Below are 22,538 nucleotides of genomic sequence, written 5' to 3'. Positions count from 1 at the left end.
TTTTAAGTTTTAATATCTAGATGAAAATTCCTCAGTTACTGAAGATATATAAGCAAGCAAAATTGGCCACCTAAAAGTTAAAAAGCCCAGACAAACTATTTCAGTTATTCTGATTATGACCTGTTTGGAAGAAGCATTAAATTTTCTAATTAAGAAATCATTTCTTGAGGGAAAACCTCAGCAGCACAGAAACCAACAGGAGAAGCCACCACTGTTATGCAGGAGACAATTATGCAGGAGACAAACACGAAATAACCAACACTGTAAAAATGACAAAGCTTTTTAAAAATAGATAAAATAATTAAGTGATAATTCTCATCCTCTGCCACTGGAAAAATCACTAATTTTCTGCCCTCCCCAGTCAAATAATTTTCCCTAAATTTTCAATTTTCTCATACAATCTCATACAAAGTGTAGGAAAAGTTGACGACAAAATAGCAATCTAAGCACACAAGACTTGGCAGGGGCAAGGCAGAAAGGCTTTCTTAAAATATTATTGCTCACATTATCATTTTGTTGGTAGATTAATACGAAGCAAAGATGCATATAAAATTTGAAACAATGTGAACTCCAACATGCAAGTTAACCTACAGTAACAAATAAACAAGACACTTACTGTCTAGCCTGGTCCTTATTGCCGTACGTTACGTTTACGACTGCAGTCTCCGTGTCAGTGTTCACTGGAGAGAAAGAGGCAATGGAAAAGGGTAAATTCAGCGTGCACTCACTTCCCACAACAAATTTAGAAGCAGTCTGAGATTGGAGAGCATACCTTGCTCACAGTTCTCCACTGTTCCATACTGAGCTAACAAACTGTCCAGCACCTATCATGAGGGGAAAAAAAGAAAGACACATTTCAATTTTAAAATACATTTTAATAAGTCTGTAATTACACCAAAAATTACAATCATTTTATCAGAACATGTAGTATTCAAGACAACTGCTGTGATGAGCTGTATTTTTTTATTTTTTAGTCATGGGACAAGTAAGCATGCGGTGCTTGTATTCTTTCCCAAGTTAGAAAATCCAGGCTTGAAACTTCATGAATGTGAAAGTGTAGACCACATCTCTGAGAAGTCACACTGCACCATGAGTCCTAACCTTCGAAGTTAAGCCTCCAAAACGTGTGTTCGCAGTGTGGAGTAAAACAGAGGCAAGAAGAATTTAAAAGGAACAAATCTAGAATAAAAGCATCCTCACAATTATTCAATCTAGCATCCTCACAATTATTCAAAAAAAATCACAGTTCATTTGTCCATTGGTAAAAAGATAAGGAGGAACAGGTAAAAACATAAGAATGGACAAAAAGTCTGAAAAAGCAGTTTCATCTGGCATAGTTAACTTAGTTCCAGTCATATGGAAAACGAAGAAGAAGCAAGAAGCACTTATAACTTGAGGAAAATCAGGGTATCAGAATATTCCAATAAAAACATCAAAATACCAACTGTTGTAACACCTCTAAAATCCAGGTGGTATACACTTCACTTTCTTCCCACTAAGAAATACTGTTGCAGAAAACAGTCGGCTACACCAGTAGCTAGCAGAGAACACAGGTATATCATTGTGCTCTGTTGCATCCTAATGTTTTGTGTCCATCATTAAAAGGTTGCTGAAAAAGTTTCCAATTTACATCAAGAAGTGAATAAGTCAACTTGCAATCTATTCCGTGGTAGAAGTGCCATTGCTCATTTCAGTTCGTCTCTTAAAACGAACTGTCATAGCAAAAGGGAGAAACCCCTTTTGGGAAAAGAAGGAAGAAAGGAAGCACGGGCAGAAGTAAGAGGCACGCAACACATCTGCGCAGCTTGCCACTGCAGCCAGGTTCCACTAGCTATAACCAGCATCTGAGCGTGCACAAAAGAACAGCCCCTAAAAACGTAAAGACTTGGAACCCACATCCCTGTGAAATTAACTATTCAAAATGATAGTTTATTAACCTACTGTATACTTTTACTACAATATAAAAGACGCTTTTAAAATAAAATGAAAGTGTATGCCCAAACTTAATGACAGCTTACATCAGTATAATTTCAAATCTTAATCTTCACCTCCTATTAAACCTGAAATTGCATGCAGACATTTCAAAGGTAATATTACAAACTAGGTATTTAAAAGGCAGCGCACTACTTGCCAAGTCTGAGCAACGCATTACTACCTCTAAGTGCAGAATTTCCCCATCCTTATTGCAAAGGGTTCAGCAAGTTTTCTTGGCAACAGGTTTCATAGACAAGTTGCTAATTGTCCTCTCCTCCTACAGCTAGGCATTAGCCTAGTCTTTGCAATCCCCTAAAATAGTTTTTCTGCCACTCCTCAGATTCTACAATTGGAAGCTGCTTAAGAAAAAGTTTACTCTGAAATTCACTAAATATTAACTGAAACAGAGATGTTCCAGGGGATTAGAGTAAATCAAGAGTCTGGGGAAAACCCTTTCGAGGCCATTTAAGCATTCACTGAGGCAGGCTGGAGCTATGAGGTCTTGCAGCTCAGAGATTGTGCATCGGCACAAGCCAGAAGAGTCACTGCAAGTGTGACCAGCAGAAAGCCTTCTACTGCAGATGGCCCAAAGGATACCCAAATGATAATTTTGCCTCAGCTGAGGTCAGCAGATGAGCAGGACCATAAGTGGTTTGAGTGTTTTAAAACAAGGAAAAGCAAAGCAAGTCCCTGGCTTGAAGACCCAGTTTGAGATGTTTATTCCAAACAGGATACTGAAGAGCCCATTAGTTGCAAAAAGCAAATTTTTGTCCCTACAGCATGTCAACACTAGTAATGCGTTACACAGCAGACTGTACTACAAGTATGAGCTAACATCTTTAGTTATTTATGACAAATTTTGATTACATTTGAACTCTACAGCCCACCCTGGCCCAAAGCTGCATCACTTCAAAAATCACGTCATTTTCAACAATAGAGAAGACAATAGTGGAATAAAAATTAAACAGCATTTTATAAGCTATTTCCATATTAAACTTATGTTCTGAGCTAAGAATAAAACGTGATTTTTTCATTAAAAGGTAAAGCCACCTGCTTCACCAAGAAAGGGAACACTTTCAAAGCTGGAACTAAGTAACCTTCCCAAGATACTATGCTCTCTCAGAACTACTGCTTCCAGCATGTCTACTATCAGCTATCATAAACCTCTCAGCAAGCTAGACTTGCATCTACTCCAAGAAGCCTATGAACCAAAAGGCTCTTTTACTGCTAATACTGAAGAATAGCCCAGGACCGTGCATTCAACATCCCACTCCTCTTCATCACAAGTTTTCCACTTACCCTACTCCTTAACCCTCCCCTCTGAGCTGCCTCAGACTGTGTCCATTCAGGTTCTAATCCAAGTGATTTTGAGTTCTCATTTTCTTAAAGGAGTTCCATCAAACCAGATTTGTGAGAAGTTTCCTCAAAAGACTGGAACTTCAACAAGAACAGGACACTATCCCTGTTGGGTCAAGGAAACTTGCTCTTTGCAGCACGGTACTCATTATACGCTTACCTTTTCATCACCTTGCTCATGCAGCAAGGTTATAAGTGTGAGCAACACCACAGGGGCAGCCATTTAACCAGCCTGTATTTAAAATGTACTATTAAAAATATATATATATATAAGCAGTGGTTGGGGCAGATGCATGTGTGCATCTATTTTCCAGTGAGCAGCGAGCTTTGTAGGAAGATGGATACTTTTAATAGAACCAGCTGATCCAGTTGGGAAAAGTTGTGTGTACCCAAAACCAGATCCTCTATTGTAACTCACTGTCAAAACACTGAACTCCACTCTTCCATGTGTTTCTTGCCTCACATGTATTTACTGCAACAGCCAGTTTCTATTCATATCCTTCCATTTTTTCATATTTCTCTTCATACTGTCTTTTTCTCTCCCCAAATTTTTCTCTCTAGCCCAAAGCCTCTAATTCTGCTGCAAAACAAACATGTTTTGTTTAAGCTGCTCTTCCGTAACACTCTTCGTGTACAGCCTTGTTGGGCAATCAGAACAAAATTCAAAGCCAAGTTGGTGGTGCAGCAGCAATTCTGATGAGCAGCTGAAAAGTTTATTTGTATAAACTTTTCATCTAAGCTAAAAAAAAGTCTTTCCTTTTCTTGAGCTCTTGTTCTAGCAGTTGTCTAAATTGGGTCTCCTGCTCTTGTTATAGCACAGATGTCTCTCTCACAAAAAGCCGCAGTCTTATGCTGTGGACTTTCATTCATCAGGCTCTAAAAGCCAGTTCTGACTTCATTATAAACAGCGTTACCCTACACCAAGCCCCACAAATCGCAACTGCTCTACAAGGGCTGCCTCGCAAGCAAACATTACCCTTCAGCAGTGCTGAGAGCTCAAAGCCCACATTGAAATATTCCAGTTTTCATGCAGATTCCACGAGTTTAGAAGTGGAGCCTTTGAAAAAGTCAGAACAGTCATTTTCTGCACTTTTAGAGAACACTATTTTGTACATCTCTTCCTACTGGGACTGTATGATTCCTGCCCTACACCATAAAAAATTAGTCTCAAGGCATCCTGTTCATAACAACAGTTTCCCTCATTGTTTCTCACAAAAAATGCAGGTACTTGGGTGTTACTGTGCAACCTAAAATTGTTTTCTCCACTCAAAGTAAATGCTTTAGACCACCACCCTCACTTCCACAACTCCGAAAACACTGTTGGCTAATTTTAACTCCCGATCACAACTGAAATCATAAGCAGCAGAGGCAGGAACAGAGACAGGAGGATTAGGGTCATTCAGTAAAAGGCCACGTGGAAGCTTTTGGCTGCAAACACTTCGTGAGTGTTCCAGGTGATTTAACAAAAAAGGGGGGAGGGATTGGTAACAACATGAGGAAAGAAGTTGCTGGCACAAGTGGCTTCTCTTTTTAGAAAGGAGAGGCAAGGTGAAAGAAAAGGAAAGAGCCAGGTGAGGAAGGGGGGAGGCAATGCTGGTAGCACTCCAGATATCAAGCCTGTTTGAACCACTGATGCCATCTGTACACCTTACGTGCTCTGCTGGCATATTTAAGCCCACAAAAAAAAGAAAAGGAATTTTAAATTCCATGAATGCAACACAACAGCCTGACGTAATCCCCACCAGACCCTCATGCACTTGAGGCACGACACCGGTGCGTGAAGCAAGACCTCGTCTCAGTAGAGGAACCAGCGCTCGCCCAGCCCCACAACTTACAGCAACAAAAGGTCTTCAGAGCAGCTTCCTTTCGGCTGAAATAATCTTTTCAGTGGTAAAACTTGCATCCCCACTAGGGGGCCCGGCCAGCATAGCTTACAAGGAAAATTAAACATGAAGCAGCACGTAATGAATCCCTGAGGAAGCAGTCATTTCTGCAAGGTGCAACCAAACAAGGCGGCGCCACCTGCGTGGAAGCCATCACAGGCCCCAGAGCTGGTGCTAGGCCAGCCTGGGCACTGCCACAAGTCAGAGCACTAGCACAGCAGCTTTGCCTGTTTTTACCAAAAAGGTGAGACCAGAGCAGCGTGGACACAAAGTATCCAATCCAACATGCGGTCTGCCGGGATAAAGTTGCTTCAAAATACTGTGAAGGCATTTGAATAGGCAAAGCCAGTTTGCTATGGCTCGGCACGTTGCAACATGTGGTGATGGTGTTTTTCATCTCGTAGGCCCTCCAATACCCAGTTTACTGTCTCATGAAACCATGACCATAATCTGGAAGAATCAGAAAAATAAGTCTGGAAGCTGCTGAAGTCATTGTTTGCACACACCAGAAAGGCAGCGCCTGAAAACAATAACTCTGGCTTATTTACCACATCCCATACAAACCCTGGAGTGAATTCTTCTCCTGGGAACTTACAGTTGTATCCAAATGTTCAAAACTATTAATAAGTTTACCCTATAATACAACTGTGTTTAGGTGGCATTACCAGGGTTTTAAGAATGTAAGACTGAACCACAGAGAACAAAACCAAAATTGTCAGAAGGAACTACTAATTGAGTGACCAATTTGGACACTGAGGGCTTGATTTTCCACAGTGCTCAGCACTTCTGGGCATCCAAAGTGCAGCTTCAAAGCCACTTCAGCAGCAAGGAGAACACTGCACTTCTGCACGAGAGGCCAGAGGCTCTTCACATGAGACAAACCAAACACAGGCCGCACCACAAGCAACTCACCACAACTCCTGCTCCTGTTTGCCCAGCACCAGGTAGCTAAGCCTAGGTGTGGAATTCAGTTTTCTGTGGCAGCATTCAACTCCCTTAATCAAAGGGGTTTGTCTTCCTGAAAATCCTCAAGTTACCACACACTTTATTGTAATTGCATGACAGAAGAGCCACCCCCCTGCCCCAAGCCAACATCCCTCCCTACAGTGCTAAGAACAAGCACTAGGTCCCTATTTATCTCACTCATTACTGAACATCTGAAATGTTTCGTCTCAAACATGAAAAATGATTAAGAGGTGATGTGGTCTATTTCAACTTCAGTGTTTCAAATTAAACTATATATATATGTATATGTATATATATATACACACATACACACAACTCAAAATAGATCTCAGGTAGAGCATCACAGACAATCATGCCTGCAATGATTGTAACCAACTCCACACACCACATGTGTTTGTAACTAATTCCAGATAATACTGTTTAACCATTTAAATTTATACACATGCGTACATAAAAATCAAAAGATCAGAGAACAATGCTTTAAAAAACGCTAGTATTCAGGAACAACATTTAAAGGATCTGCCTTAAATCTGCCAAGTCAAAAATTGCATAAAATATGGTTAACGTAATTTACAGATGGAAGAAGGTTAGCTTCCAAAGAAAAATTTACAAGGAATCCAACAAATGTAAGCAACAGGGTAAAACCATTACAGATGAATATCAGCACCAGAAACACCTTCCCTTTTTTTTTTTAAATATACAAATTCACATAATTGAATACTGTCAGTGATTTTTTCTAAGGAAGCTCTGAAAACAGGAGAAATAGTGGAAGAAATTTTAGGGACACAATGCTGAAGATGGAAATTAGGCCAGGTACTGAATTTGGCAGGCTAAGGGTTCTGTGTGCTTTTGTGTTCCCACATCACACCCTGAGCTGGAAAGGGTTTCTAGTACATGCGATAGGGAGGGAAGATTAGTGTGCATTACAGTAAGGAGGTATGGAATGCCAAAAAATAAAAGTAAAAAGAGAGGATCACAGTGTCGATGCTGACGAATGGTATTAAATGGTCTCCAAGGTTAAAAAAAGTGCATGAGAAATGTTTAGAGAAAGGCAAAAAACTTATTAGATGCATGGGTGGCCTCCTTCATAAAGAGATTAAAGAGAGCAGGATAATTCAGTTTGGAAAGGAACGAGAGGGAATATGATACAGGTATTATGAAATAACGAATCATGTAGAGATGGCCAAATTGGCAGCTTCTATTCACCCTTCATCTAAATTAAATGAAAACAAGTTTGAAAACAGAAATAACCATTTAAGCAATATTATCTGAATGCAATTAAGCGCTGCACAATATCTGCCACAATATTAATCTCCCCTGCCTTAAAACTGCAGGAGCAGCAGCGGATAACATCAGAGTTTACAAACCAGGTAAGCACTACCATGGACACCCGGTGCTCCCCACCCATCCCGACCGCTCAAGGAGCCAGGACACAGGCAGATGGCTCCTTGGGGCACAGAGATCCCAACTCCCTGCGGAGAGCGTCCCTGGGCAGCAGCAGCAGCACCAGCCCAGGCCCATCCTCCTCCTCCTCCTGCACCGAGGCAGATGGCTTCAGTGGCAATGCTCAGCACTGCTTCTACAGGCTCATTTGTAGCTTGACAAAGAACAAGGGGGTGGGGAAAAAAATTAGAACCCACTATGAAAGCATTACTAGCCAGTGAATATCTGTTGCCCAACTGTGATTAAATGATAGAATGCACAGAAGCATGGGAGCCAGCAAATTTTAAAAGCATGTTTCGAAAACAGACTGGAATAAAGTATGAGTTTTCTGCTTTATTCACAGCACTTTGTTTAATACAGCCAATGCTTCCCTGACAGGTTCAACACTTTGACCCAGAGGCACCCAGCAGGGCTGTCAGAGCACCTGCTACAGCAGGGCAGGTTTCCATGCCCCATTCTGTGCATGAAGGAAGTGGGGGCATTTTCCCCTTCCCCCCTTCAACCTTTCATTCTTCCCAATTTTTTTGGCTCCTTATTATAATGGAAAGCGTGGTCTTTTTAATGGGAAGGTGCATCAGGGAGAACTACATCTCCTATACACTTTACTCGTTTCTTGTGTGCACACATGTGAAAAAGGCACTTTTGAAAGCTATTTTCCTGGTGTTATTAAGAAGTCTTGATGCCATTTCATTATCACTCTACAGGGCTGGTGCTAGTCTGATATTTTTAGTTTCAACATAATAGTTGATTCATTTAAAAAGAATTGCCTTCTGTAAAGTTGGAAACCCGCAACTATAACAGAAAGCTGTCGAAAAAAATAAAAATCAATTTTTGAATCATCTTTTGAAACCAATCAACAATTACAAGTTCCAAGAAGTCTCCCAACAACACAGGGATAATTTCACAGAGAGGTCACACCTGTGAAAAATATTTCTCCTGGTACAGCTGTGCTGATGCTCTGCAGTAACAGAGCCAGGTCAGCATTCGATACTAGGGAAGACTTCCCTGGGAAGTTTGTCCCATATTCTAACAGTAAGCATTTCCTCTAGAATCTGCTTATAGCTATCTAAAAAATGATAGAGGGAATCAGAGAAAAATCCTGTAAAATGGATTTAGTTCTCAGATTAGTGCAGATAAAAATAAAGTACGTTAGAACTCAGATGGAGATCACATCCAAGACGTCCCCTCTATTGTACACAAGACTCGGGGTGACAAGTTTTCAGAAAAAAAGATAAGCCCTTAACAGCCACTTTATAAATACCTTAGCTCTCTTTATAACTTGGGAAAAAAACTATAAAAAGACTGAAGCATTTTACATGAGTTATATTCACAAGATCCACCCCCCACTTTTTTTCCAGTAGTCATCCATAAGATACATACCATGCCTCTGGCTTACCAGCAGTCCAAGTGAGAGCACTGCTGTGGTCCAGACAAACGTTTAAGAGGAGGTTTGGCCTCTGAGCAACTAGTCTCCAAAACATAAGGGACCACTGAAGGGAAGGACTGGTTATCCGCATTTTACAGGCACGGATTGCTGGATATTTTCACATAAAACTTTCCCATCAAGCTGTCAGTGCACGAAAGGTACTATAACCTACCTCACCTACATCATTATTTTGCTGGCATGGAAAACACCTATATCTTAGTGCAGGAGGGGGAACAGCCTGTAGTCTTGTCCCTGTTGTGGGTCCGGGCACTGAAAGAGGCACAGGAGGTCAGGTAGGTCTCAAACTGAAGCACAGGGTCAGACAAAAACACAAGCTATATCCACATTTCAGCAAGAAGAACAAGACCACCACCTTTAAGTGTTGGATTTACTTTGAGCCGCAGAATGAGGTCAAAATAAAATTTATAGTAAACCTCTCTACAATACTAAAGAGATGAGAGCTTTGCAAACCACCAGTAAGTATTGTCAAAGCCTTCCAGCTGGGGAAACATGAACCTCGGAGCAAATGGGAATCACACGATTTTTGAGTGTATAAAGTTTCTATGGTAAAAAAAAAAAACACAAACCACGGTCTAGCAGATAATAATTCAGATAATCTTAAAAACAAAATCTATGACTACCTGAATTTGTTTATGAATATTTTTAAGATTATCTGAATGCATCTAAAATACTAAGAAGTTAATTACTTTAAAAAAAAGTTATTCAGAAGACCACCAAGAGTTAAAAGGAGATGATTGGTAAATGTGTGTTTAACACAATTTCATAAGATCCACAAAATTTTGAAGTCTACCTTAAAGTATCCCTGCATTATGGTCAACTCATGTATTAATTTGAAAGGTTTGAGATCAAAAAAACACCAACTTTTGAATGCAATTAACTAACCTAGAGATTAAGATTGCAAGACATGCTCTACACTAATACCATCTGACCTATATATCTCCAAACAAAACAATTCAGTTTGAATACTGAGTGCTAGTTAACAGTTCACAGACTATAAATTACTTTTAAGTGTCAATTGCGAATGAGCAATCGAGTGACAAGTGAGATGACTGGGACAACTCAAGGAGAACAGCCACAGCTAAACGAGTTGCCCATGGCTTGCATTAGCTGTGCTTCAGAAGCAATCTCTGCACCCATCTTGAATTCAGAGCCTCCTACAAAGAGCTATTTCCATTCATGGCCTCACAGGGTGTATTCAGTCATCAAAAAGCTCTCTAAATTTATTGCACAGCTTCGTTATTAGTATAATTAGGATGTTTTCTAGAAAACAAGACCATAGCAAACGTGAAGGAGGCAAGCTTACACCACTCTGCCTGCTCTGCATTAATTAATACTCGATGGTTGCACAGACTGGAAAACTGAAATCCCTCACAGAGGCTGGAAATCATAGAGGAAAGAGGGACTACAAACCAACAAGGGTGCAAGATGTTTCTGTTTTTTTTATTGTTTTCTAATTTAAAGGGAATTGATTGCTTGCCTGGAAGGTAATTAAATCACTACAGCTACTCAGGTCTACATAGGAAGAGCCAAAGGAATCAAGCACAAGGTCTTCTCTGTTCCTGTTGGCTCCGTTGGCCCCAGGGGAAAAGTTTAGACATAAGCCTCAGCCTTACATTTTGTAGCCAAGTATTCATTTGAACTAAATCAGCTCTGCCCAGCTCTTCCAGTTTTACCAGGTAAAAAAGCCATTAGAGCTGTCCTTTGGAAAAAGTCACTTTTATGCAAACATTGAAGCAGTTTGGTAGCACAAGGTGCGAGACTGACACACTTTGCTTTAACCTATCATCATTCCCAGAAAGCTGGGCACCCAATTTCTGTGCGACTTCCCTTATGCTCTGACATGGACACTGCGAATATTCAGATAAAAGGCTCTGGTCCTGTTTCACTGCTACTCTGCTGTAAGTAGCTCTGCAGCCTATCCTCCACTAGAAGTCCCCCAACTCTACATCAATATTCCCTTGAACTGGAATCAAAAAAGTCTACAGTAGCAACAAATGAAGAGCAAAGGTGAACAGTACTGAAGGGCACCAAGAAGTTGCATGCCATCTACCAGTTTTACATTTACTATGGAATAAATTACCTCCTCTTGTCAAAACAACTCGTCCTCCTTAAAATGCTTACAATTTAAATTTTTGACATTTAAGAAGCCAGCACTGTTTAAAATAAGGAAGTGGGAGTGTAAATCCCCAGTACATGCCTGTTTGAATGTACACTTCATTCTGATTTTTTACTGATTCATAGTGAAATCCTCAGCCCAGCAGAAGGGGAACTAGATTTTAAGGCAGAAAAGAGCACTTCAGTGCTTTGCTATTGACATGAGAAGAAAGAGGAGGCGGTGTAAGAGGAACTAAGAAATCTTGGTCATTTGCCTACTGAATATTTAGGAAGCCACAGCTCTGAAATCCCTGTTCATGGCATCAGGATAAGAATGAAATACATGATGTTCAGAGTTTAACATAGCAAGTAGTAGTAGAGGGCTGCTGGAGCAGTGGAGAAATTGATTTCAAGCCATTAGCCGTGCACACCTCTTACATTAAACAGCAGCTACGCATAACAAAATCGAGAGGCAGCCCCTGCCTCAAAGAGCTTACAAAGCACAGCCAACATGTGCAACCACCAAATGGGGAAGTATTAGAGAAAAAAATGGGAACATTCACAAGGTCTTCTGGTTCAAGTTCAAGGTTGTCCTCAGCCAGCCTGGGCTGCAACTGAAGCCTGGATCACTTTACTGCCTGGCTGTAGAAGTGAGAAACGAGCAGCCCAAGCACCGAAGAAAGTCCAGCCCAGCTGCGAAGTCACAGCAGCCCAGCTGCTACCAGGACTCCTGGGGTTGGGAGCACACAGGAGGGACCTCACTGAGAACCAGGTCTGCGCTGGGTAGGAGAGGATAGTGGCAGAGGGACCACCTGCTGTGGAAGTACCAAGTACCAGAGGTGCTTCCAAAGTGTGAGGGGCAACATATAAGGAAGCCATCCAACAGCATTTGGAGACGAGCTGCACCGCACCCCAAGCAGAATGGAGATGGGGATCCCAGCTCAGCACCTGGCCAGTGAACCTGCAAGAGCAGCTTCTGGGGGTAAGTAACACAGGGAGAAAGGGAGGGGGGAAAAAAAAGGAGGCAAGCAGCAGCAGAAGCATCACCAATTAATTTACATTCTCTCCTTATCACATATTGCTACAAACCCCTTCACCTCCTCCCCAACAGTCCTCAGTTTCGGAGCAATAGAAACAGCTCAGAAGCAACCGCATACCAAAAGCCTTAAGGCTGAAAAAAACAAGACAAAGCACTGATGACATGATTTTCACTACCCAGGTACTCAAATGGAGGAAAAAAAATCAGAAGCATGACAGACGAGACCCTCTAACAAAGTGTAACAGAGCTACACTCTGTAGAGATGCTCCAAGATGCTCTTTAGACAAGAGCTGACTGAATAAAGATGGGCCTGCTGCACATGTTGTGCATGAAGACAGGTTCTTAAATTATGAATAATGGACACAAGATGCAAACAGCACAGCATCCCAGAGGAGATGAGAAATATTTAAAATGCCAAGAAAACAAACAAGAAAACCCAAAACACCCTCTTCCCCTGTGAAGCTAGAAACAAACTTCACAATAAGCAGCCAGAATTTGTCAGTAGCTCTAAAGAAAATAGAGATGCTGAACATGAGTAAGTGTTTGTGCCAGCCCAGCTCCTCGAAGCACCAGCAACAGCACATTTCAGCAGACTTGCTGCTCCTAAAGGCAGGAGGAGGTAAGTTGAGGACACCCCGCTTTTGGCTTGTTTTTTTAAACACTTTGTAAAGAGCCATAGTGTTCTGGAGACCTTTTACCAACATTTTTAAAGGCCTTTGACCAACGGATTTGAGAAGCCCAGGCTAGAAGGCTGCCATATTGCTCCCTCCCGGGCATCACAACACATGCCAGCCGCCTCTGCCCAGCAGCAGGGGTGACGGCCCCAGAAGCCATCTCAGGAACCTGAACGCCCTTTGCTAAAGCTCAAACCCCAAACACTCTGTACTGCCCCAAAATACACGCAAGCATTTGGCTGCTCTTCCATGTAGCAACTGTAAAATTACTTTTCCTTCTTCTTGTTCGAGAGCACGCTTATCTGTCAAGCTAGCATAAATAGTAAGCTCGGCCATAGCAGAGAAGCCTCGTACGGGATGGGGTAACATGGCAGCGTGTGCTGCAGCAGCCTGTGGAAAGCAATACCCCGACGAGGTCTGGCAGCAGATCAAGGGCAGTCGCTTCAGTTGCTTTTCAGATTATATAGCTCGGAGAAATTATTTTGGTAAGGTTCGGCCTTCTCAAAACCTCTCTATGGACCGTGGCCTTTGCCGGTCCCTTATTGTCGAGCTCCTACCCAGCGCACAACATGGTGCTGTAGCCGTGCCGGCTGTGTGCTGGCTACCACGCCAGCAGCTCCGTGGTGGTGCATGCTGCCGAACCAATGAGACCTGCCCAGAACAGGAGGAATGCCTCCCTTTCCAGCCTCCTCTTTAATTTTAGCGTGCAGGCAGCCCGGCTGCCAGGGCAGGCCATGCCAGGCCGCTGTTTGGTTTGTAAACAGACACCCCGGGCTCATCTCCGCCACAGGCCCCGCGGTCTCCGCCTTGCTCCCAACTGGCACACGGGAGGACTGCTGCACGTAGCGTTATCTGAAACGGCGAGCTTTCACAAGGAAGCAGATGATGGTTATGATGCATATTTTTCATATACGTGTGTTTGTTTTTCTTTCCCCGGTGACTATATTAGCTTTTCCTAGAAGTGGGGGGAAAAGTTCTGTCATGTTCCAGCCTGGGCTTGGTGAGGTTTGAGAACAAAAGCGCAGTTAAGGCAGACACTTTGCCTGTACACACTACAACACGTGCAGGGTGTGTCCTTTTTGTATTAAATAAAGGCTCTTATGCTTTCCAATTCGATAAAGGAATCCCTCCAGGGTTAACGCTCAAAAAGTGCAAACAGTGACAGGGAAACCTATCGCTTTCATTCCTTATTTTGACTCCAAACAAATACAACACTGAGCTTCTTTTAACCTGAGTTGGTGGTAGCCGTCACAGAGCAGCTCCTGAAGTGCACCAGGCATTGTCACAGCTAAAATTAACTTTTAAGTTGAGTTTGGTCCCCCTTTTTTTTTTTTGAGCAGCCATTTGGATATGCAGTTTTTGATATCCAAGTACAGCAAATTGGAATTTTCTGAGGTAAAACATTCAGCAAGGGGTCCTTTTATATTAATTTCTGGGTGCCCATAGACAAAGATTTCTCTTTCAGTTTGTTTCTTACCCCTTGCAGAAGAATCAGGGGGAGAACAGGACACACACAAAACCAAAATGGCAACAACCTAGCTCTAAGCTGGGGAGAAGCCCAGCCTCTGGGCTTCTGGTGGGCCAGGCTGCTCCACTGCAACCAGCATGCCCCAAACACACCTCAATACTATTTGCAGTACCTTTTCTTTCCCCTAGTAACACCATCTTTTTCCTTCTGTTAATTTTGCCTAAAACCTAAAGACAAAACCTTTTTCCTCGATATATTTACAAGAACACAGGATAGTATTTGGATCTCAGTGATACTCATGTGAAATTGTTCCTCACTCTTTTAGCTGCATCAAAACTATCATTAAAAGTTTCAGTTATTGTGGTATTTTAATACCTTCAGAAAAGAAATGACAAAATAATAACTCAAGAGATCTATCCAAATTCTGGAAGAAGGAAGCCTGATTTATCTGCACTTTGACTATATCCGTATCTGTATGTTGCATATATTATCAGTCCTTAATTTTTTAAAAAAAGCCAAACGAGTGCTACAACTTCCTCTCATCTGCTTCTTGTTAAGGTACAGGTACCAGTATCTTCGGCTGGATTTTCATCACAAGAGAAATGCTAAAGCAGGCTTTAACAAGAACAATATGTAGATAGCAGTATGCTCACCTCGAGCTGCACTGTGTGAGAATGAAAACAGGAATACTTCACAAGTACAAATATAGTTGTCACGTTAACCACGTTAATACCTTCTCCTGGAAGCTTCTCACAGAAACATTCAAACTGGTTTCAGTAGTTGACAGACTACTGTCCAGCCTGAGGATTATTTAAAAAAAAATACTCACAAAGAAGGTCCTGCCTCCCATTTCTCTCCACACTCTTGCATTTTTCACTACAGCTGCTATAGATGGGGATTGCAGCTGCTTGCACTTGAATACATACAGCTGACTGCTACATTTTTTAATATTTAGATACCTTTATTTTACATATATTTGTGTGTACATGGGCACACAACATATTATACATATTCATTCATATCCCACCCACATGCAGGATAGCAGGGCTACAGCATGGAAGAGCAATCTGGCATGAGTATGGAAGTTGCATCACAAGTGAAAATATAGGCTGTGGGATGCATGCAGAGCACACACTTCTTAAAGAATTAGTGAGAGCATAAGATGAATAATATGCTCATCTCACTTACATGATTGGCTCACTTAAAAGGTGTCATCTCACACAACATTCCATATGTACTATCAGACTTTACGGATTTAGCATCCTATCATAGGCTTAAACTATTTGATAAATACAGCTCAAGCTGGCCTCTTAATGATATCCAGAATGAAAACACTCCTCAGCCAGAGTGGAAAAAACATGACCAGAACTTGCATCAGCAGTCGAGAGCAAGTCAACCAGCAAAGTTTTGCAACACAACCTCACAGTTCAAAACAGTTTTAAGGCAGAGACTGCTTTGTCCCCTCATTTTCTACACCATCACTAACTACTAGATAGAAACACGAAGAACAACTAATTTGGAAATAGAAGCATGCTATCCTCATACAACAAGGCTTCATATTCGTCTTATGCTTTCTACAGAGAAACTCCGTACTTTGAAACCATCCACAGGTGTTCCCTTAACCTAATAAGGAGACACCTGCAGTAGGTTTCTTCCAACTTTGAGGAGGACAATGGCAATAAGGACACACTCAACATTGCATGCGAAGAGCATCGATAAATTCAGGTGCTTTTGATGCCTTCGTGTCCACTGAAGTCCAGTCAAGCTAACCACCAGTGTTCATATCAGTCAGATTGCAGTTGCAAGACAAGGTCTAGAACTTGTCCCAGGACAGCAACAGCAATATGATTTTAGAAGCAGTGTTGGTCTGGTGAACCAAAGCCTTGACTAAAATCGGTTTTGGCCTTTGGTGTTCATGACCCAAATTCTCAAAACAGGCATCTGTATAAGACATCACCACCACCAGAGCCATAAAATATCTCCACAAGTCATTTAACCTAGCAGAAGGTACAATCACACCTACAAACCAGTAACTAAGATAGAGTATCTTCAGAGGTAGAGATGCAAATATCTACATATGGATGACTTTTAGACAGACTCAGAAATACGCTTTCCATATCACTTCAGATTTCCTTATTGAAGCCCTTTACCACTTCACTTGTCTACAGCAGATACTAAGACGTTTCAATACTAAAACGTTTTATGTGCTCAAAGCCATCCATCTTCACAATGGACAGTCAAAAGACAATGACCCCAAGTCCTTGGAGGTCTTGATTTGGTTGGGTTTTTACTCTCCCTTGCTAAGATACCCAAAAAGCAGTCTATGTGCCTCTTACAATGGCACAAAGATCAAACCAAGGTCTCCAGAGAAAGACACTGCTAAAGAGACTAAGGTGACAGGACTAGATGAGAAGAGGATGTTTGTCTCAGAGGAGGTGGCAGTGCAAAAAGAAGGGAATGACCTAGAGCCACTTCCCTCAGCACTGGCAAAATACCATCTGCTAGAACTCTTGTCTCTACAAATATAATTTGAGGCATCAGTAACTGGTTTAGAGAAAGCCTATATCCATCAAATCCTTGAATAAATTTCACTTTAAAATCACCCAACATACTTCAGAAAGTGAATGTTCAGACTCTGCACTTCATCATTCTGTATTGCTTTAGAAACAGGACTAAGGCGCTTGTAAGCTCTTTAGTTTCATTCCCAGTTTGAGCCAAGTATAAAGTGCATGTTATGCAGCATTAAGAGACAAACTGAGGTATAAAGCAAATATGATTTGTTAAAACATTTTGTCTATATGCTCACATAGATATCATCCATCTATTACCCAGTTCACATACTGGGGGAGCAGACTTACATGAATGCAGACAGCTGTGTAAACACACTTGCAGTTAAAATACAAAACATGTAAGGAAAGAAAGCAACACTGCAAGAAGTTTTGCATTTTTCTTCCGTTTAGCTTCACAAAAATCTGTTTCTCTGCTGTGCTCATAAATGGAGTTGAAAAGCATCTTAAAAGTAGTATCAGGGAGGCACGCAGTGGTGTGAGGAAAGAGTGAAAAAAGCTCCAGATCTGGTGAATACTACAGAGAGCTTATTGCAGCTGTAAATAGTAAAGAATAATGAAGGTTTGGCTGTGTGTTTTTTCTTTTCAAGTTTTTTGTATTTACATTATGTTTTGCCATTGATTTTTTTAAAGCCCATTAATATGGCAATGGAAATAAACTGTAAAAAGCTTCGCACATGGAATGCAGTAGAACAGCAAGTGACAACACAAGAACACCAAAGCCACTTGAGCAAATGCCACAAAGCAACAGAAGACAACCTCAGTTTGTAGCAGAGATGCAATAGGGACTACAATATCCCCATATGCTTGAGTTTGATTGGCTTTTAAAAAAATGAAACTTACGGGAAAAATCTGAAATTCCAGCTTTAAAGCTCCAAGAAGCTTAAACTGCAATTTATGAGCCCATCACCTCCCAGGCAGCGCTGTGAGCACACTGGGCAGGAAGCTCGCTGTGTTTGTACTTCATTTGTTACACCACGAGGAAAGAGCAGACATTGGTCACTACAAACCATTCAATTGAACACTCATTTTCTAACCATTAGGGAGAGGATAAATGGTTCAAGTTCTGGAGTTCCCAACTGCAAGCCCAACTAGAACCATAATTACTAAATTCCAACTGGTAAATTGTGCATGGAGAGGATGAAATATTATGTTTTCTCATCTCAAATACAATCACCTCTTCACACTGGCCAACAACAACAAAAACTGAATAAATGCTCCATTGTGTATACTTCTAGACTACCACATGCAAGCATAAGTTGTGCTGTAACAGTGGTTACAAACCACCAAACTATCAGATCAAAAAGAGGCATAATTTTCCAACTTGGATGTCACAAGTTAAATTCCTTAATCCAGAACAAGTCAGCAAAAGAGCTCAGCACCCCTGCCCTTTTTGGCAGAAGGAGCAAGTATTCCAGGCCTTCAAAAGTGAGTCCAATCTAACTCTTTTGACTGGAGAAAAAAGCCCCCACAAATACATTGTATTTGTTTCGACTGCCCAACAAGAATTGCATCTGGGTAACTTTTAAATAGATGGGCAACTACAGGAATGCTGCTCGCACACAGCTCTGAGTCTGATACCCAACATGCGACCGTAAATCTGGGAACGAAGCAGACCACATGAGGATACAGCCATCGGTGTGACAACTGCGAAACATCATTGTTGCGGCGTGCGATGCTCTGCCCTCATTAAAAACACCAGCACAAAGCCACGCATGTGAAGCACACGCCTGTTCACAGCAATAACCTCCAAAGCAAAGCGAGGAAGACCACAGGGCCGGCATCAGGAGGCAGCAGTTGAGCCAGGTGCAGCTGGGAGAGGTGTCGCAAAGAGGAGCTCGTGCCCGTGCCCCGCTGCAGCCAGCGGTGCCAGGAAGGCTGCGCTCCCAGCACGGCATCGGACCTTGCTGCTTCCCACGGGGATGTCCTGGGAGCGGTGGCTGTGGCAGGCAGGTATTTCCATGCACCACGAGTCACCTTCTCTTTTCTTTGTCCCAGCCATGCGCAGCTTCTGCAGCTAGCTCAAAATGCCATGCCAGGGACACGCGTCTCTCTCATACAATAGGATTTTCAGAGTTATTCATGATTTAGAAATGCACAGATTAATTTGGGCTGCTTTACATCCCAGTCTGGCTTTTAATGCTGTGTAACTTGCTCTTTATATTGGCTCAAGCTGAGAAGGAAACTAAGCGCAGCTTGCAAACCCTGCAGTTGTACTTCTAAAGCAATGGAGAATGATGAAGTGCAGGCTCTAACCATTCATCTTTGCAAGGATTAAAGTGAAATTCACTCAAGAATTCAATGGATACAGGTGTCTGAGAATCCCATGCAAAGCTAAAGGTTGATGCAAGGCCAGATACAGTGCACACAGTTAATTTGTTTGCAAGGGCAATCGGTTTGGAATAAGCCAAATTAGGTTTGCAAAGACAAGACTTTTCCCAGCACTGATCCTGGAATGGCTTTTTCCCTCATGAGCAACACCTCTTCCCAGCCAGGTCCCTCCAGGTCTTTCCCTGGAGCCCTGCATGCTGCCATGTGCCACTACTCAAAGACACGCAAACTGCTCTGAAAGCATCTGCAGCATGGCAGCAAGAGCCCTCTATAGCCTTCAAAAGGGGGCCTCCAAGAAACAACCGAGAGACCTGCAGTCATGTCATTACAGAGGAGAAACCTGAGGGAAGAGCTGGGTCTTCAGATGCACCTGAGATGGTGGAAAGAAGCTTCTCCGGGGCTGGAAGGCAGCAGGGGTAAATGCAGAGTGCTCGCACAGCTCCTTGCCTGGCATCAGCCCACCACACATCACAGGGACCCTCGTCCCCTCCCAGCCCCACGCACCCAGCTCCCTGTATTTCCATCTCTGGAAGCACAACAGGCTCAGACTCAAATGCAAGCATCGTACTCTAAATCTTCAGTTCTGCTCTGAGGGCTCTTTTCCTGCACCATCATGCAAAACACCAGTCGGTGACACCGCAAACCGCATGGGGCAGAAGCATAAGTTTTGAGGAATGTATTTGAGAGCGACCTTCACACGGTGCACACCACACTGGGTAAAAAAAAGAGGCAGTGTGAAATGCTTTCATTGGCTTAACTGATTTGGATTTTTTTTTTTAAAGAAAGGTGTGACGGAAGCATAGTCAAAACCAGACAGCTTTGGCTACTACAACCGATTAGCCTGCCCACCACGTCACAACCACATCTGAAGTGCTTTCAGTAATAGTGACGATAACCAGTGCGAAGGGCAACAACAGTGACTTCACGAGCCGAGTAGCAGCACTTAAAATGCTCACAAAAACAGCAACACCATCCAGGAAGAGCTCCGATGCTTTAAAAAGGCTCAAAACCCCCTCTTGTTCTCTCCCACTGAGATTATAAAAAGTTACTGAGCATTATGAACAGACATGCCACGTACTTCGCTTTGGTCATGCAGTAAAGAAATAAATCGGGAGTTCCACGTACTGGCGTTGAATGCATAAAAATAACCAAGACGTCCGAGTATTTCAGATTATCTACTCGCTTTCAGGAAGAAAACGTGACCATTCATATGATTGCTTAAGCAGCGAAGCATCTTTTTTAGACAAATAAGAAGCCAGCGAGCCTGTAGCGATGTCAAGCAGCCCTATTTTTAGAAGCATGTGTCAAGGGCACATGCCTAGAAAGCGCTTTCACTGCTTCAGCAGTTTACAGGAAAAACGAGGTAGACGAGCACATGCGCATGTACGGACAGATGAGCCTGAGTCCCGTGTGGGAATAATCACACGGGGCCGCTTCGGTCCTTCCAGGTGACTCCCGGGAGCAGCGCCAGCCTGACACGGCCCCAGCGCTACTCGGGTGACACGGGACGGGAGCAGGCGCGTGGCGCTCGGTCCCTGAGCAGCACGGGAGGGCTGGGGCAGCACAGGCTGAAAGCAAACAGACTAAATTACGTTCTTTCACGTGAAAATTGAGTATTATGGGTAGGCAGCAGGGTGTCTGCAGAAAAAAAGTGAATCACTATAAAAAGCTTCACATTCCCAGTTGTTTTCTATTTTAGGTTCCACCTATGATAATTTTCCAAACTGTTCAGTAGCTCTAGCATCAGCTGTTCAGAAAAGCCCAGCAAATATTTCATCTGTGCATGTGTGGATGGACGTCTGCAGAGTGGCTTAAAGGAGGCAAGAAGCCTGATCATCTTGGCTCATCCTGGATCTTTCTAATACTGTTCAATGCCTCCAAACCTAGACCACAGCGCCTAATACTGCAGTGTATTTGTACGTAACACTGTAATACATTGTCTGGAAGGTCTTGTTTGTTAATAAAAAACAGTTACCAAGCAAAAAAAAAGTTTCACCACTACATATATGCTTAACCTGCTACTTTCAAGTAGTATCTGTACACCTGCAGCCACTGCTAATCAGAGTCCTGGGAAAGTTCCCTCCATTTTTCCATTATCATCAAGTCTCCCTTGTTTGAAATATAATTTGAATAGTTTTAAGCCTTTTTTTTTTTTTTTTTTTAAGTGAGCAACACTAAGACTGCCTTTAAATATGCTTTAGCTAGTAAGTTAAGCAATGAAGAAGCCAACAAGGACTGATTAATAGATGACAAAACAGCTCCGGTGAGAAGGGACCTCTAGAGAACATTTGGTCCAGGCTCTCACAGAAGAGGCTGCCTAGATGAGATTATCTAGCACCCTGCCTGGTCACATCTTGAAATGCACAAGGCTACTAGGAAAGTATGAAAAACTGGATATAAATGCATTCTTCCTCCATCCCGCTGGCACGGTGGTGCCAGATGAGCCCTCCTTAGGCTATCCACAAGCACTTAAACAAACGCTTTGGCCGAGAACCAAGGTGGGATAGCCAAATGCTCACTGGTCAGATCAGAAATCTGGCAAAGGAGGATGTGCCATATGTAAATGAACCGAAAGACTATAAAGCACTAAGCCACCTGAAACATGGTGATGCACGCAGCAGTAAAAACAAATTAAGAATCGAATAAGACAAAAGTGCAAGCTAGAAAAACAGCATTCTACCTAAGGGTATTAAAGGGCTTCTCTGCCCAAAAGCTAGTGTGCTATTACGAGTTACGTGGGTGCCTGTTCCACCAAGAAACCTTACAGTTTAGTACAGGGCTTACAGCAACCTCAGTGTGTTTGCAAGGAACAGGAACACCAGAGCAAGTCGGTGTCAGCAGCAGCCCATGGTATACTTGGCTCTTTCTGAAAACAGAGACCAAGTTACCAGCTATCAAGGGGAACTGTCACATCCCCCAGGGCCCTCAAAAAAGAGGCTGTTCAGCCATTCTGAGGACTGAAGCCAGAATGAAAAGCTTAACTATTTAGTTCACTCACGTGTACGAAGTCCTCACAACCACGCTGACTTCCATGAATCTATTGACGTTTACTGGTCTTGACCTCTAGTAGGTAATGAATCATTTAAGTGTTGTGTGCTGGTCAGCATGGTCACAACACAACTGAGACCCAAATAGCAGGCACCTGCAACAACTACATCCAGTGCCATACACACAGAAACTGTGGAAAAAGTCAACCACAAACAGTTTGGAAAGCAGGGCTTGGACAGCATGAGATGTGGACAGACCTGGCTCTAGAGCTACCAGAACAGTGCTGCTTATCAGCTTTGTATGGCCTT

At 42.5% G+C, this 22,538-nt stretch overlaps 1 protein-coding gene and 1 long non-coding RNA gene across 3 annotated transcripts in view; one reads left to right on the top strand and one right to left on the bottom strand.

The window, feature by feature from the left end:
- Positions 1–22,538, bottom strand: part of IGF2BP3 (insulin like growth factor 2 mRNA binding protein 3) — a 111,444-nt gene that overhangs the window by 43,790 nt on the left and 45,116 nt on the right. For both annotated transcript variants that reach the window (XM_083825971.1, XM_083825972.1), the window contains 2 exons: positions 773–824; positions 617–680 (listed from right to left, as the gene is read on the bottom strand). In XM_083825971.1, coding sequence (XP_083682097.1) covers positions 617–680; positions 773–824 — 116 coding nt within the window. The remainder of the gene's footprint in view (positions 1–616; positions 681–772; positions 825–22,538) is intronic.
- LOC310895120 lies at positions 838–21,414 on the top strand. The gene is made up of 2 exons (XR_014580467.1): positions 838–12,145; positions 12,383–21,414. It is a non-coding gene; the product is annotated as an uncharacterized lncRNA (long non-coding RNA).

The sequence above is a fragment of the Anser anser genome (genome assembly GCF_964211835.1).
Source record: "Anser anser genome assembly, chromosome: 2".
Taxonomy (NCBI): domain Eukaryota; kingdom Metazoa; phylum Chordata; class Aves; order Anseriformes; family Anatidae; genus Anser; species Anser anser.
This window is presented reverse-complemented; position numbering and strand designations above follow the sequence as displayed.